General features: G+C 37.4%; 1 protein-coding gene across 2 annotated transcripts in view; it reads right to left on the bottom strand.

Moving 5' to 3' along the window:
• Nucleotides 1-41: 41 nt before the first annotated feature.
• PNISR (PNN interacting serine and arginine rich protein) overlaps nucleotides 42-18,138 on the bottom strand; it is a 29,722-nt gene continuing 11,625 nt past the window's right edge. For both annotated transcript variants that reach the window (XM_069804917.1, XM_009925104.2), the window contains exons 2-12: nucleotides 16,610-16,728; nucleotides 15,164-15,349; nucleotides 11,926-12,149; nucleotides 10,056-10,242; nucleotides 9,609-9,799; nucleotides 8,872-9,009; nucleotides 7,725-7,824; nucleotides 6,946-6,999; nucleotides 5,501-5,671; nucleotides 2,289-3,390; nucleotides 42-2,043 (exon numbers count right to left, since the gene is read on the bottom strand). In XM_069804917.1, coding sequence (XP_069661018.1) covers nucleotides 2,013-2,043; nucleotides 2,289-3,390; nucleotides 5,501-5,671; nucleotides 6,946-6,999; nucleotides 7,725-7,824; nucleotides 8,872-9,009; nucleotides 9,609-9,799; nucleotides 10,056-10,242; nucleotides 11,926-12,149; nucleotides 15,164-15,349; nucleotides 16,610-16,697 — 2,472 coding nt within the window. In that variant the 5' untranslated portion in view covers nucleotides 16,698-16,728 and the 3' untranslated portion in view covers nucleotides 42-2,012. The remainder of the gene's footprint in view (nucleotides 2,044-2,288; nucleotides 3,391-5,500; nucleotides 5,672-6,945; nucleotides 7,000-7,724; nucleotides 7,825-8,871; nucleotides 9,010-9,608; nucleotides 9,800-10,055; nucleotides 10,243-11,925; nucleotides 12,150-15,163; nucleotides 15,350-16,609; nucleotides 16,729-18,138) is intronic.

Raw genomic sequence — 18,138 nt, forward strand, 5'->3', positions numbered from 1 at the left:
TGCGGAGTATGCTGTATAGTAAGATTTCTGAAACAGTTAAATACAGAGATCGTATGCTCTTTTTATTGGCATACAGTCACTACCCATATAAGTGCATTTGTGTCAAAAAAATAATTTTCATATTTACAGGAAGTGACAGAATTCCAGTTGTTGGCAGAGTATATAAAGCTTTTCATACACAATCTTTTTTATTATTAGACAGAGAATATAAAATCTGAACTGAAAATCAAATTCAATGCATCATGGAAACTGTATTCCTCAATAGCTTTTCTTAAACTTAATTCTAGTTTCCTTCTCTCTCTCTCAAGACATCCTTCTAAGACATCTGAACTGTTATGCTACCTACTTTTCTTACCAAGAGCCAGTAGTGTACTGAGATTGGATCAATACATCGTTATTTATATCCACACCAATGGAAGTAAAAGTAGTGTGTTGCAAATTATGCCTTATTTTGCTAATAGGTATGACTGACTGCTTAGTCTATGTAAAAGGACTTAATTGGGGGGGTATGTTATTTATAACTGATTAACTAATTATTTATCTGTAACAGTGTTTTGATAAACATGCATGTGTTCACCAGCCATTAGCTTGCTTAATAAACGTATAGTTAAAATGTCATTCTTTGCACTGAAGCAGTTTACTTCTGCATCTAATTTATGAAAAAAATTACACTGGCAAAAGTGCTGCATAGCTGAATTCTAATTTTAGTTAAATGGATTAATCGGTTCATGAAGACATGCTTTGCAAGTTGCCTGTACTAGTATATTTTTTTTTCTTAGAAGATACAGCCATCAAAGAGATCTTACTTTGATGTTAAACCTTTTATCTTTTTCACAACTGGTATCATACCAAACCTTCTAGGCACAGATCTCCAATCTTTTCCTGAATTAATGTTCTTCTGTAACAGTCACTGGCCTAGGGTTGTGTATTGTTGTTTGGTTTTTTTAACTAGTATTATTTCACACTCTTTTTACTAATAGCAATAGTTCAGTTCCTTAAGGAGGAGGTAATCAGTGACCTCTATCACTTCATGGTGATATTAAAAACAAAAATTTAGTTACATTGCTGCCTGATCAATGTATTAGCTTTACAGGAATCACAATTCTGATAACACTAACAAAAATAACCAGCTTTAATGTTTACTACAGATTTAATGCATGTGCCAAAATGTAAAGTTAACCTATTGTCAGTTTTCTAATGTGTACTGAGTGCCATTTATAAATATATTCCATAAAAACAGCTAAAATAGTGAGTCTTGTTCCTGTAATATCCCTGAACATCCAGAAAGTTCTCTCTGAAAACTGGGTGAGGAATATAGTTCCAGAGCTCAACACTGTCACACAAGATCAATTAGTCGCACATATTCCTAATGGGGTTCAGTCTGTTTAAGTATAGCCTGTATTACAGTGACCCATATTTTACACACACAGCATATATTACTTGCTAGTCCAAATAAAAAGGTTATTAAAAATCTATTACACATATCTAAAGAAAAAATAATGTGTCTTTTCTTTGTTCTTCCATACCCCCCCAATAGATTAATCTCATCATGTCCATGGATTACATATTTTGACAAGTGTTTTACGTTAAAATCTTTTTCAAGTACTTTAAAAATTTTTATACCAAAAAAGCTGCCTTTTTCTTTCTTTTTTTTAAAAGTACTTTCTACAATTTAACACAAAATGCAGGTGCAAGAATTTTAAACAAAAAATGAACTAAAGAGCTTTATTGACATCACAGTACATTCAATAGTAATTTTAAGAACATTACAGCTGAAAGAGAATGGCCTGGTTTATATTCTTAATAAGCACTACCGTTCTTGAAAAAATGTAATACAAAGAAATCCTATTAGGTATTTAATTCTGAGCAGCATTTGGAAAAAATACACCTATTTACAGATAAAAAAAGGATTCTGGTTTCACCTACATAGCCACAATGTGCCTCTATAATGAGACAAGCCTTTTATAACTCATGGAATTTTTAAACGTCATAGCACTGGTGCCATAAATTCCTCAGCGTTTACGACGAAGAGGAGTCGTTGATCTGAAAAATAAAGGAAAAGGGGGAAAAAGTTAATTGGAAAAAACAAAAGACCCCCAAACCCACACACACTTTAGGCTTAGTAATTACTAGTTTTAAAAGATTCTCCACAGTTACTTTTGCCTAAGACAAAAAATTTAATAAATACCATACTTTATTAAAAAAAATTTCATATGCCGTACACATGAAGACGAATATCAAAAAATTAAAAAAAAAAAATCAGACAAGATACTTAAAAAGTATACTACCTTGATCGTGACTTAGACTTGTGTTTGCGGCTTGCCTTCTTACCAGACCTTTGAGATTTCTCCATGGAGCATGACCGAATATGCTTCGATTTCTTAGCCTTCTTTTCTTTACTGCTTCCTGGTGATTCAGAACTACTCCTTGCACTAGATTCAGAGCCTGACCGTTTTTTGCTATCTTTGGTAGAAATTTTTTTGCTTTCTTGTCTGGAATCCTGTCTTATTATTTTCACACATATTGAATCACTGCGAGAGAAAGTTCTTTCACTGTCTCTTTTTCTCTTTAATCTACTGTCGTCATGATTGCCAGCCTTACTTTCTTTTTCCTCTTTTTTGGGCTTATCTTTTCTTTTTTCCTGATCTCTCTCCCTTTCTCTGTTCTTTTTTCTGTCTTTATCTACACCTCCGCCCTGCTCCTTCTTCCTTTCTTGATCTTTACCCTCACTTTTATGTTTGTGCCTATTTCCAGTAGGGCTTCTACGCTGGTCTTCAGTTTTACGTCTATCCCTGCTTCTGCTGCGGCTTGCACGGTTAGCTCGCCTGTCTCTTGAACGGCTACTACTTCTACGTCTATCCCAGCTTCTCTCTCTTGAAGGACTCCGATTTCTTCGCCTCTCCCCTCTTTCAGCACTGCGATTCCTACTAGATCTTCTCCTTTCCCTTATTTTCTCCCTGCTCCTACTCCTCTCTCTCCTATTTCTGTGGGAGTAACTCCTGCTTCTACTGCGCCTAACTTTATGTGAAGGCGTCCTGCTGCGACTGTGTCTTTTCTTCCTTTTAGGAGAGGAAGAACGCGAAGAGCTGCGACTACTACCTGAGCTAGTGCTATAGGATGAACTAGATACAGTGCTGCTACTGCTACTGCTTCTGCTATTGCTGCTAGTGCTACCACTGCTAGAGCTTCTTGACCCACTCCTTCCTGTCCTCTCTTTACCCTCTTTTTTGAGTTCTGTATCAGGTGCGATTGCATTTGGAGATCTTTTCTTTTCATGAGCCATATCTGCTTCAATTTCTTTTGCTTCCTGTGATGCTGAGTTACTGTTCTGTTCTTTGCTGATAAATTCATTCATCTCTTTTGAAACTTTTTCATTTTGTAGCTTTTCTTCTGGAAAAAAAGTATACAAAAGAAAAATGCAATTAATTTGGAGTAACATGTCAACAATTTCCATACTGTTACCTTTGGCAAAACCAAATTTCCAAGCACTTTTCATAATACTTACAATTAATACACTATCTGCCATCATACCAACCACCTACCAAACAACTTGTTATTTTCTTTTATAATTCTGGAAAAGTTGTCCTCCTGGTTTAGAAAAAGTGTACAACCCAGACACTTTTAGAAGTCCTTGATGTTATTTCATGTTTCAGTGTGTATTGGGTCTGCGTGTCAAGGTTTTGGTAGCGGGGGGGCTACAGGGGTGGTTTCTGTGAGAAGCTGCTAGAAGCTTCCCCCATGTCCGACAGAGCCAATGCCAGCCGGCTCCAAGGCCGAGCCCATCAGCAACGGTGGTAGTGCCTCTGGGAGAACAGATTTAAGAAGGGGAAAAAGTTGCTGTGGCACAGAAATTGCAGCTGGAGAGAAGAGTGAGAACATGTGAGAGAACCAGCCCTGCAGCCCCCCAGGTCAGTGCAGAAGGAGGGCAGGAGGTGCTCCAGGCGCCGGAGCAGAGATTCCCCTGCAGCCTGTGGTGAAGACCATGGTGAGGCAGGCTGTCCCCCTGCAGCCCAGGGAGGTCCACGGTGGAAAAGATGCCCACCTGTAGCCCCTGGAGGACCCTACACCGGAGCAGGTGGATACCCCCAAAGATGGCCACGACTCCATGGGAAAGCCCACGCTGGAGCAGGCTCCTGGCAGGACCTGTGGCCCTGTGGAGAGAGGAGCCCACGCTGGAGCAGGTTTTCTGGCAGGACTTGTGGCCCCGTGGGGGACCCACGCTGGAGCAGTCTGGGCCTGAAGGACTGCAGTCCATGGAAGGGACCCATGCTGGAGCAGATCGTGAAGAACTGCAGCCCATGGGAAGGACCCATGTTGGAGAAGTTCGTGGAGGACTGTCTCCCGTGGGAGGAACCCCATGCTGGAGCAGGGGAAGAGTGTGATGAGTCCTGCTCCTGAAGAGGATGAAGCGGCAGAGACAACGTGTGATGAACTGATCGTAACCTCCATTCCCTGTCTGCCTGCACCGCTGGTGGGTGGTAGGTAGAGAATTCGGAAGTGAAGCTGTGCCCGGGAAGAAGGGAGGGGTGGAGGGAAGGTGTTTTAAGATTTGGTTTTATTTCTCATTACCCTACTCTGGTTTGATTGGCAATAAATTAAGTCCAGCTTATGAACTTAGATCACGACTTCTTACCATTGTATTCATCTGTTGATCTAGACTGCTCTTCAGCAGTGCAAGGTGACTACTGTGATACCCTTTGACCTACACTATTGGTACAAAAGGACAAACCTTACCTTGTATGGAGAAGCAGAAATAAATCCTGATTTTTTTTCTTTTTTTTTTTTTTTAATATCAAACCTGCCACCTTCTCAGAGGCTAAGTGTGAACTGACTGGGTTCAATAATCTTTCCCTGGTCTTAGGTATAAAAACCCAGTTATGAAGATGCAGTATATGGAAACAAACCTCAACTACAACTGAAAACAGCAAGTCCAAAGAAACTGCAGCCTCCCACTGTACATTCTGAAAGGTGCACTCCTCAAAATTATGTAACAGAAAAGCAAGTTTTTCAGATGACGTGAAACATCCTTCATATACTTAGAGTATACAACTTTAAGGAATCAAGTTTATATAAACTGCTTTCTGGTGCAGACAGGTGAAATTTATCCCCTAGTCACAACTGAGATACTAATAATTTTTCAAAAATACATTATACACCCACATGCATTTTTATAAAGTGATACTATTATTTATATAGTACAATATCTATAGCATACAGATATATATGCACCATGTCTGCTCTTTTAACACTGAATTAGAATGGTTTATGGAAAACACTCCATGGATTTTTTTCTTATTAGAAAGAAAACAAGCAAACCCCATTTTGATTCAGTAGCTCAAATGTCTTTTTTATTAAAACTTTTTAATTAAAGAACATTATTTCTAAATTTGGCTTCAACATTTTTTTGGTCTAAAATGCGTTTTCTCTCCTACCAATTCACATATACTAAGCAGTAAACTCCATATAGAGCAGCATAGTAAGAATACATTATATGATTTACCTTCTAGCTGTTTTTCTAGTAGTAGTTGCTGTTCTCTCTCTTTTCTCCAAAATGCCTCCTGTTTTTGCCTGATTCTGTGTCGTAATTCCTCATCATCAGTATCAGATGATTCAGAGCCTCTGTCACTCCTCTCATCTTCACTGTCTCCTGATCCATAACCACCCAGTCCACCTGCGTGCATAAAGTCCAGTCTATCACGAGGAAAGATTAAGCTTTGTTCTTAATATTTCTGTGGGGCAAAGAGGAGCGTAACATTGCCCTTCCTTCACTTCCTCTTCTCTGAAGAAGTCACTTTATGTTGTTTGACTGGTGTGATCAAGGCCCCCATATCTGCATTGATGCTCACTGTCTGGTTCTACTCCTTCTGGAACAGCTTGTCTATTTTCAGCAAGCAACCACTGTGATCACGGTACTTTTTCCATTGTATGGAAGGGAAAAAAAGCTGCCTGCAGAGATTGTAACAGTGCCTGCCTCTGTATCAGCAACTGGACAGAAAATGCCTGGGACCTTTCCCAGAAAACATCTCTGAAATGACTTCAGCTGCCTCCGTAGTCCAAGGCTACAGAAATTCTGAATGCCATATCAATTTTTCTATATTGCTCTAGTAAACACTGCACTTTTGACAGGTACAGAGATGGAACAGAAATGGACTTCCTTCTCCCCTAGAGATATTAATAACTACTGGACTGATAAGAAAGATGAAGTAAATTTAAACATCTGACATGGAGATATTTTACTTTCTTTCAGTCTGAGGTTCTTGCGAACTTTATTGAGTTAGTTTTAAAACATGTGAATACTTGTGATGGTAACATTTAATCTAATTCATTGGAATTCCACGTAACCAACACATAACTCATCACTGACACTGCTGTAGTATGGTTTAGGTGATAAAAAGCATGTTAGGAAAGATCTTTTCCTCTTGTGTCTCAAGCTGGAATTTCAATCTCTTTTTCCTGTGTTGTTTCTGGTAATATGGGAGCCTCTGTGCTTATGTAGCTTTTCAATAAAATAATAATTCCAGAGATCATAGTATTTTTGTTTATAGACTTTCACTTTACTCTTCTATCAAGTTTCCCTTCTTGTTTGGATGGATCAAAATAGGAGAAAAATATAAAACAGTATTCCTCTCTCTGAAGACTGCAGTGTGCTTCTGAAACAATCATACTTCGAAAAGTAAATTTATCTATATTTTTTATGTATCTTCAAAATTAGGGCAAGATTCTCATACACTAACTCACACTGACTAGTCCTTTACTCCAAAAACCATCCCACTTATATCAGTAGGATCACCTGTGGAACAAAGGTGCTGATAATGATAAAGTTATCGGAAAGTGACCCATACTCCTGGGCAATTAAAATCTAATTTCAAAATGCAATTTCTAGAAACGCAAGGCAAGAGTGAAACTCCCCCTTTAAGCCCTCTCAAAAATAAGGAACATACTTACCGAGTCCAGTGAGGGAAGCCAGTGCACTGGACTGTGCCAGCTGTTTTGCAGGAGCTTTGTATCACATCAACAACAGGAACAACATGTTAACACAAATAGCCACGATTTCATAGTCATGAGTCTATGGTATTGTTAAATCTACTACTATTGCTGTTCTTTGGAGGGAGAGAAGAAACATTAAAAACGCATCATCCATTTAAAACCACTTCTAGATTTTCTGACCCCGAAGATTTAGAATTTAAATTCAAATTAATAGTGAACAGAAAAAAACAAATATATAATCATAAATCACTTTCCAAGTTACAGCATCTGCACATAATTTCAAGTTTCAGTAGTTACATATTTAGATTAACTCAGTTATGTTAAAATCTGTTATGTAAGTACAATAAATGTTAATACTGAAAGCAAATGAATTACTAATTGAGGACTCAAAGTTTGTCTCTTTTCACTTCTGAACAGCTAAGAACTTGAGATAAAGATGATAGCATTAAGAAACAGCTACAACTCAAGAGCCATTGACACACAGGTACCATTTTAACTAAAATGAATTGTATGAAAGAAATGGAATAACTGAAGTAACTCACAATACACTGCACAGGACAACAGTACATGATTACTGGATTTGAACTCTACCAAGTTGGATGCATTATACTGGAATTGTTTTTGGGGGATAACTATGGAGGTTAAATGTTCTAGAGACATGCAAATATAGAATATTCACAGAAGAAACTTAAAAAAAACCAACAAAAAAAAACCAAAAAGAAAAACCCCCAGCATACCTTTAGTTGCTTTACGGTGAACATCTTTGGCCACGTAGTAAATTTCTTCATTTGTGACATCTAAGAGAATCTCTGTCAGCAGCATTTTTGTCAGCATCATCTGAAGAAAATTATATCTACAATTAAAGGCCAAAACCTCTTGAACACATGCTGCATTCAAATTACATCCATGGAGCTTCACTTCTTTTGATGGCTATGAAAGTACTCTCCTGCACATTTTAATGACTTCTTTGAACAAACATGACTTAAAAACATAAATCTGGAACTGTTTAAATTTGACCCGATTTCAAAACTTTCAGAACAGTTTGTATTTTGACTGTGAACTGCACCCATGTGTATTACACACAGCTATCCAGGGCACGGATTCCTAATGTCAAAGATGATACACCAAATGAATATGTAAATGAGGAATGTACTTAGACTGATCCCATTTATTCTTTAAAACAAAAAAAAAGCACACTTGTGTCTGGTATGCAGTCTCACTGACCCCAGTCCTGCAAAAATCATCAGAGGTTACTTATATAGAATTTTATTATTACGTATTTACTACAAAAAATGGAAATGCTGGCAGCTAGTTCTCCAAGCTGCTCAGTCTGGCTATGTGCTTTACAAAAATATATTCATTAATCTTTTTAGAATTCAGGGCCTTCATTAACAAGGTTTCAGTTGCACAGTTAACATACAACTGTGATTTCAAAGTACAAAGTTTCTGCAGACACAGTGAAATTGTTGCTGGTCTAGGACTTAGGTTTCTAGCACTTTCTTGCAAGAATACATTTCTTAAATTCCCCTTCATGGGAAGTGAGGCTGAAGTGTAGATTTGAGATGGGTACATTTAATCATTGAAAGTTTTCAGAAATTTGACAGGTTAAGCAAAACCATAGAATTAATAATGATCAACGTAAAGATCAGAGTCATTACATTCTTTCACTATTGTGCTAAATATGAGTTATATAACCTATATCCTTGCCTATATGAGAAAGACAGCATTATAAAGAGACATGCAAATATAACTCTGCTTTACTGTACGATGTGTACTATACCTCTATTGACAGTATCAGGCAGAGAAAAAGTGTTTTACTTTGCTACGCCTGAAAAATATCAGCAAATAGACAGAAATACTTAGTGAGAACTACATTATTAATACCATTTGATACTCCTTTTCTTCTTCTGTCATTTCTGGTTCACTTTGCTCCTCTTGAGGAGCCGGGGATGGACTCCTGCTGATTTTCCCAACACTTACAGCTTCTGTGTTTTCAGCATCTTCATCTTCCTCATCACTGTCCTACAGGAATAGCACCATACAGTTCAGGAAAAACTTAAGATGTCAAGCTCATTAGCTTCTACTTATGATAGTCACCTTGATTTACTTTGTACTGAAATCTGTGTTACAATTATCATAAAATTCTATTTCTTTTCTCCCCTCCTAATAAACATGCAGATAAGAAAATACATAGTTGTCAGTTCACTGCCAGACAGGTACTTGGAACTGCAAACAAATGGGATAACTGCGAAAGTGAAGGCAACGCAAGGGTTCCTAAATGGGCTCAGTTTAGCAAATACAAGTATCTGAATTTGTTCAGCTACTGATTAAGAATTCAAATCTTCAAAGACCATGTATGTTCCCCAAAATACAGAAAAAAAAAAAAAGCCCAATTTCATCATTGTTTCTTTGCTACTACAGATCAAATAATACACTTTTACCTCTCAGACATTAACATAACATTAACAACTTCAAAACACCAAGTAAATATCAACTTTACTTAAAGCAAGAGAAACATAAAGAGATAACCAGGAATACACAGTCTCTCTTTTGAAGAGACCAAAATGTTGATACCTTTCAGGAAATACAAACCTGAGCAAAAAGCAAACCCTTCTACTTACAAATTTACTTTTCTGAGGTAAGCGTGGGCCATCCCCTTCTTCAGCCTCCTCACTTTCCTTTTTTTCTTTTTTAGACATCTGTGAACGTTGCTGTTCCATCCTCTCTTTTTCCAATTTTTTCTGTTTTTCTCGTTCCATCTTTTCCAGGCCCTCACGAATCCAGGCAGGCAGAGTTCTACGCTTCACAGCATCTACATAAGCAAGGTTTATAATTTCATAAGATGAAAAAAACCTTTCCCCCAAACCAAAATGCAAAACCAAAGCAGCAAACCCTCCACCCAAATACAAACAAGCCATACATCTGATTGCGGGGGGAAAAAAAAAATTTGTAATAGCTTTTTCTTTCCCTTCTTTTTTACTTTATGTAAAAAAAAAGCTTTCACATTTTGCAATTCTTTTTAAAACACAGCTTTTATGTTTTTTCATTAAGGAGTGGTTAACATGTACCAATCTGTGGAGGCTCCTGCTTCACAGGCATCGCAATAGGTGAACGCTGTCGGTCTCTGAATGAGGGTCTTTCCCTTCGATTTTGAGGAGGTGCAGGAGGTGCTGGTGGACCTGGCGGCCCTGGTGGTCCTGGCTGCCAATAAGGTGGATGAAATCCACCTTGAGGTGGACCAAAAGCAGCCCCATGCTGAAAGAGTAATGCAGTTTATTTTTCTTCACATGGTAACACTAAATACAGCATGTGCGCAAGTTGGTCTACAGAAATCCATGCAAGTAGGAATCCATGATTTCTAGGCTACCGAGATCTCTCAATCTCTTTTTCTGTGGTCCCCAAGAAAGAAGTTTTCCTTAAATATTTAATGAGTAAACTTAGATTTAAGCAAGGATGCTAACAAATCTGAAAGGGCTTCAACCAATCTCCTTTCATATTGTGCTAAATATTAAGCCCTATAATCACCATCTATCTCCAGCAGTTCCTTGCCAACCTATCAACAGAGCATGCAGTTAAGTGAAGAGTATACAAAATTAAGGTTTAAAAGTCTAGCTACGTTAGCAGTCTTTCCTTGTAACTACAACATGAGGACAAAAATGAAAAGTTCAAGCTTTTATTACAAAACAATTTTGCACTGTGCACTTTCTAGTAATCACTGATGGATGTTATTAGTATGGCTGATTAAAATATTAAATGCATAAATATGCAAGTTTAGTACAGACCCTGGGTTCTGAGCAAGCTGTACACAGTCCAAAAGTCACAAGTCTTGAGGCATACATGAGGGGGTTTTTGTTTTAATATTTGCTGCCCAGAAATGCCTAATGAAACTATTTAAGAGGAGAGTGTTTAGGAAGAAAGTTACAGCATCAAATTTTTTTTTTATTACATTCTATTGACTATTGAAGTCACTAGTGCTAGAAGCACTCTTCCACTATGATTTCAGGTCAAGCATCCCTCTGTTATTCACTGCAAAACAAGTCTTCTGTAGTATTTAGGGAAATTAATTTTAAGAGTTGGTCCCACAATAGTAAACAAAGGAAATTATAATAAATTAGTGTATTTGAAAATTATTGGTTCACTTCCTAACAATATTGCTGAACAAAAGAATTTAATAATAGAGAAAAGTAGGCCAGAAGACAGATATACATTTCTGCCCATCTTCCTTTGGGTTTGTTTATGAACAGGAGGTAGGTGTTTTAACAGGTACAGTTTGTCGTTTATATCAAGGGTTTTGAAAGAATACTGAAAACAGGGGGAAGATCCAAAACTTCTTTGTGTTTAAAGACTTGTGCAATGCCCCCTGCTATTATTAGTGCTAAAACCACCTACAGATTTATTATGCTATGCAACTTACATGCCAGAATGAAGAAAAAAGTGGATGTGGATTTTTTTAGAAATACCATTGTTTATTCAAAGAATCACAGTAGATAGATATGGAAAAGATCAATGGATCATCCAGTCTATCTCCCTGCAAATACAGGACTGATCCCTATGGTACATTATCTAGTGTATTTAAGTATATATTTCTGAACTTTATTTTTTTTTTTCCTCCTCCTCTTCTTTTTTTTTTCTTTTTAAACACAAAACTACATAATGTTAATTTATATACTGGAACACAGTGATTCATTTTAATATTGAAGACAACAGCCATTTCTCATTACTAGTATAGAAAAAAAACCCTTTCGCCTCAGAACAGAACTGAAAACTCTAAAGTCTCTTCTGTAAAGTATTTGGTAAAAATGTAACTTAGCAGATAACAAATTCTGTAGATGTTTGTAGAACTGAAGAATGAAAGTCGCCGCTAGATGATATTAGAGGAACACATCCACGGAAGGGACTCTGCGCGTCTACAATATTAAAGCAACAAATATGTTTCACCTGATAGTCAAACTGGTTCACTGGCCCCATTGCAAAGTTATCGGGAGGTCCCCCAAAGTTGTGATTGTTCTGGTTAAATATATGCCTGTTGTCAGGAGCAAATTCCCCACTGTCCTGACTGTTGCTGTCTTCAGATGGAGGAACAATTTCCATTTGACCTGGGGTTGGAGCCATCCACTGCTGATCTGGAGGTGGGTGAGGGGGTTGGTGAGGCATTCCCCATTCTGTTTAGGATTTAGAATACAATTCAATACAAGTTAGTACAATTAATGAGAGTCACCAATCACTCAATGTTCTTGCATTTATCACAAGGTTCCTCAAAGCAACATGGATGATAAAGTTATAAAGACTCATCAATCTATAGACTGTATTATACTGTCTCAATAATTTCTTCAACTAAATGAAGGAAATACAAATAGCTGTAGCTGAACTAATACATGGGGGAGGGCAGAACTGGACAGACACAGAGACGCTGTAAATTTGTTTTTATAAATTTCCAGTGATATTGAGGCCACCATAGCACTTACAAATTGCGTAAACTGTTAAAGAGCCACTCCTATTTCTCTATTTCTATGTTGTTTCAAAGTAATGAGCTATTTTATTCCTTTGCATAATAGACTTAAAAGATCTATTATGGAAAGCAAATGGGTTTGTGAGCAGCAGAACCACTGAAATCTGCTTTCCAAAGTCTTGTGTCTTTATAATGGATGATTCCCTGGATTCTCCAATATCTAGCAGAGGTCCCAGCATAAGCTAGTCATAAGGCCTCAAACATAAGTTACAACCAGCTAACAGAATGAAAAGGGTTTGAGGGATGAATTAATAGCTCATGTGGCCAAAAACTTTGTTGTCTTAGGAAATCAGCCTAAAAATTATGTCCACTATACAGATATTTATAGATTGTGACAGAGCTACCCTTCTTTCACCAGTAACAGAATTAATACCTAGCCTCTCACGTTAACTCCTACCTTGCACACAGTCCTTTAATAATTCTTTCCATTGTTCTCATTTTTACTGTCCTTCCCACCTGTGTCATAATTGGATCCATTACTGTAGCAACTAAAACGGGTTAACATAGTTTTTCTACTTCATTGGTCTTTTTTTTGGTCTGTTCAAAGACTGTATCATTCCTTTCACTCTCACTGTCATCCTGGTAGGTCACGTTTAGCTGATTAATCAAATCTTTTTCCAGAGTTAATACTCCTGAAGTATTCTAATGGACAGAATCCTTTTTCTTTAAGTACAGCTTACAAGAGTTACTGTTCATAAATGTATGTGTTAACATTTGACACTATTTAAACCCCCAGTTTACTTCAACTCAACTGACTTGAAAGCTTGCAAGTCATGTACAACAGATGCTGTTTTCACTTGTGGAACATGAATCCCTTCAAAATGAATTGTCTGCTAGTTACACAGTTGGTTTTCAGATTGCCGTTTTGCTTTTCTATTAGTAGTATGTAAAGGACTTTTGGATCCAAAAAGAAACTTGGAGAAAGATGAAGCTTTGTAGAAACAGAGTAAATACGTGAAGAGAACTTTGGCTAGCCATGCATGCTATGATTTAGTTTGTCTGCTGTGATTACTTTTACACATTAAGAATGACATCACGTAAATTAAGGGAAGCTGGGTCATATCTGCATCAGCACGGTCTTCATCAGTGTCCCAAAAAAGTCAGAAAAAAACCATATTCTTTGAATAATATACCCAATGATAAAAAAAATGCATTGGCACATTGTTTCCCATTAACAAAAGGTGTTACATTATTCCCACTCCTAGGTCTAAGATGTTTTCCTGTTCTGCATTTTCCAGGTGAGCTTGGGCGCCTAACATTTATAATTATCAGTGAAATGTCTTCCTCACTTTTACCATTCTGTGACTATTTGCAAAAACTACCACATAAGATATTGTTCTCTTTCACCTCACAGATGAAAAAGCATAGGAGGAAGAACTCACCACCACAGGATCATATGAAAAAGAAAGTCATCCAATAATGACACAATATTTCTGTAAAAACCTCTACTTATTATACAGAAATACAGCTAGAATACAGTCTATGTACTGCCACACAGTAAAGTTAAAATTCTTACATGTGGTTACAACAACTTATAGCCCAGGACAGGTAGGTGAAACTTAAGTGAAAGGGCTACCTCCCTTTGTTATGCACATGTAAGAATCACCAGTAACATTTTAAGCCTACTTTTATTAAACATTGCACTTAAACAAATTTGAATAGTCACAGGGAAAACTGGAGGTGTTATTCTTTCAATCATTAACAGAATCAAGCATGAAGTGCAGTTTTCACCAAGACAACAGAAAGCATGCACACAGGCTTACTAACTACCTTGCTCACACATTTCAAATTGCATTATGGTGTGGTGATGTTAACAAACCTTTCAGAAAACAACTTCAGAAAAATTCTTAGCGGAAAATACCCAATCTCTACCCCATGCTTATGGCCAGTGTTATTTTATGAAGTTTGAAAAAGAAAATGACTTTTTGGCCAAAACAGAAGTTCTGAGGAAGAAATAAAGAACTGAAAATAACTGATACTAACAGAAGCATTCAAACAACTTTAACTTACATTAACTGAAAAATAATGCAGGTGACAATCAGATACATAAGTCAAAAAGGGCAAATACTAAGTACATGAAACATGTAATAAGAACATACTTTACATACAGCATTTTGCTCATCTGCTTTTTCAAGATCTTAAGACACCTAAAGCCAGCATCTGCCAGTTATATTGTGAACTCATACATGTCAACATCGTGCCAGCAGCAGGTATTACACTAAAGGAGAGGGCAACAGATGCTCTCTAATTCTGAGGCACCCTGTTGCCTTCGGTGCTGCTGTTCCTAGTGCAGTGGGATAAGCAACAAAACACGTAAGATATAAGATCCAGGGAAATAAATATATAACTGCAATTCACACTTTATCTTTCTACAACATTCAGGGACAGAACAAATCTTTTGCATATGTGTATTATGAAATCAATTTATTTATTTTATATGGAGATTACTCGGTTGTGTTATCAGACCTTTGTGTCCTTTACCGTTACCCATTTTGCGGAACACCTGACTGGAAAGTAGTAGCTGTGATACTCAGTTAATTAGTTGATGCTACTGGTAGTTTTGCACCTTGAAACCTGAGGGACAAGGCATATTCACACCCAGAAATGTCTGACAGAAATAAAATTTCATTACATGAAAAAAAGGAATGAATGGGGAGGAAAACAAACCTGGCTGCCACATTCTGTTGAAGTTGGGATCCCCCTGAAAATTATTATGGTTGTTTGGACCAGACTCTATTCCTGAAATATCCTGTCCGTTTGGCATCATTCCTTGTTGTTCCACTACACTCTGTTGCCCTGAGGCTTCTCGCTGAGCAATCCATGCTTGAGCTAATGCAGCCCAGTCAATCTGGCCTAAAATAAACAAAGGAAATTTAAAAGGTTAGTATTCACATGTCTGAAGTTTAACACTCTTTCTCAGTTACATGTCTCATTGCTCAAGACAAACAGGCAACATTTACCTTCAGCAAGTACCATGAGCACCATTAAAACTTATTCACAGTGTACAGTAAAACAAACTGAAAGCAAATGTTAGTTTACATAATTGCTGAAGTAGAGTTTCTCTGCATATGTTTGAAATGCCATAAAGCAGATTATTGAGGTTCACTTCAGCACTGAATGGGTGGTAGTAATACACTTTTTTCATAAGTGAACTAATTTTGGTATCAGAAAGAAATATATATAGCTTTAAATTCTAAATTCATGAAGATTCAAGTGTAAGAAAGATACATAGTTAGAAAACTACATTTTGCAATGTATAATCTTTGTATAACCTGCAATTTCTAGAATGCTATTTTATGTCACCGTTCTCTCCCCCCTTTTTTTCTTTACTATCCTTCCTACCACTGAGTAAGTAAACTGCACTCTCAGATGCGGGCACTAGTATGTCTTCTGCTCATTATTAAGTCACGAAATCTCTCTAGCAAAGTTACAGAAATTGAAGTGGCAGAAAGCAATGTAAAACCAGTGTGCCTGATCACTCTGCCCAAGTATTAAATACACACCTCCACTCTCTTTATCCATTTCTGTATTTCTCTTGATACTTTAAATTGTTGTCACCTCACTCTCAATTTAAGGCATGTTATGTTCTATTGTTTAAAATGTTGGGGTTTTTAGTGGGGGAAAAAAATCCAAACAAAAGATCATGATCATCACTGCTGTAACCTAAAACAAATATACTAATCTTCCAGTGAGAGTTTTTCTGTGTATACATCTGCATTAGTACTTCTGCCACGCAGGCACTGAATAAAAAGCAGATTTTCTCAAATAAATGGTTCAGCTTGGCTAAAGAACTGACAGGGATACAGATTCTGTACAAGTACATGAGGTCTAAATGTTGATCTGTATGACCGGTAAAATGTTGGTAATTTGTCCAGGATAACTCAGGTTGATTGCCCGTATTTTGCATATTAATATTAACTATGTCAAAACATTTGGAATCCATGTATGTTTCTATTTTTTCTAGTTGTTCAGAAAAGCATCATAAATATATTATCTTGACAGCAGCTACAAAAAAGCAACTATCAGTCATGCTCTGTAACAAAGATTCAAAAATTCAAATTACAACAGATTTAAAAAAAAAAAATTAATCCACAAAGCTTTCTATATACTTACTTGGATCTTGCTGGTGCTGAAATGACTGCATCCACTGCTGTTGGTTCAAAGGCCATTGCTGCCAAGGTTGTCCACCTTGATCCCACATCTTTTAAGTCTTTATATAGTCTATATTTCAACTAAAAATAATAGTTGTATGTTTAAATAGATGCCCATGAAATATCACATAACTGAAACTTACATAACTGCAGATATAGTTAAGCCTTGCAAAGCAAGCTGAAGCAATGCTGGCTTAATATTTTAAGCTGGAGGAAACGGTTCATCCTTTAGAGTAATATCTGAAAATATTACTGTAAGATTTCAGAAGCCTAGTATGCTTTCTCTGTATTTTCGCAAAGAAATTAACTACAAAATGATGTTCAAGGAGAGATATGACAAGTTTGTAAGACAAGAACTCATCTGACAACAAATGCAATTTAAAGTAAGTCAAAATATAAAAAACATTACTTAAATTATATCCTTGCCTGTTTCTTAGGGAAAGATGTGTATTTTTCTATACGAGTGTCATGCAAGGCTGTTAAGCGAGACAAAGGAACGTCACCAAATGGTAAAACACATTGTTAACGATTGCACTGGAGAACTGCACAGGTACAAGACTGTGTCCACATGCATTTTATGCATTGTACAGGCTCATTATAATTTCTAAATAATATAGTCTTTCAAATCTGAGAAAGAAAAAAGAAATACCACTGCATAATGGCATATTTACCACATGGTCCCTTAAAATCACAAGAAACATTTTTTGGTGCCATGTTGTGTATCCTCACTCGGCAGGCAGCAGCAGCCCTAGGACCTGATGACATGGGAGCTCCACAACCTGCTTTAAGTAAAGCTCCAGGACCAGCTTTGCAGGAATTTGATGAGGCACAGCAGTCTACCAGGTAGGTATGCCTATAATGGCATACCAGTTCCTTCCGGTCATTTGTATCTCCTGCGTACACCTAACCTGCTACATGTGGAAGACCAGAGAGCGGCCACCGACGCTGCTCCAAACAGCTTTCCTGAAGACAAAGCCTGGGCACAGTTTTGGGAACACTTCACTCCAGGAACTGTTCCCAAACACCAGTACAGGTAAGACTGCACCGAGTGTGACTCCCTCTGTACTATCCAGTCTGTTAACAACTTCTCAACAGGCTTTCCACTCTCAATGAATATATCCTCATGCCATTCAACACACAATCCTTGATTTCATGCTATAAAAACATCACCCACGTAGGCTGTTTCAAACACTCCAGACTTAAAAGAAACAGAGAAAAATTCATTCCCTGAGGTCACAGGAGCAGCACACAAGACCTAGTTGTGGCTCGCAACCAAGTCCGATACAGAATAGATGAATACAGCCTGTCCGCTTCAGAGGAAACAAGCTCAAAGCAGCCAGGGCCACTCGGGTGCCCAGCCAGGAACATAACCCCAACGGTTCTTACCGAGCAGGACGCACGCAGTCCACAGACAGAGCCTGCTTTCGTCAGACAGAAGAAGAGCAATTAGAGTGGATCCTGCTTGCAAAGGGATCTCGTGCTTGGTACTTA

The sequence above is a fragment of the Haliaeetus albicilla genome, chromosome 17 (genome assembly GCF_947461875.1).
Source record: "Haliaeetus albicilla chromosome 17, bHalAlb1.1, whole genome shotgun sequence".
NCBI lineage: Eukaryota > Metazoa > Chordata > Aves > Accipitriformes > Accipitridae > Haliaeetus > Haliaeetus albicilla.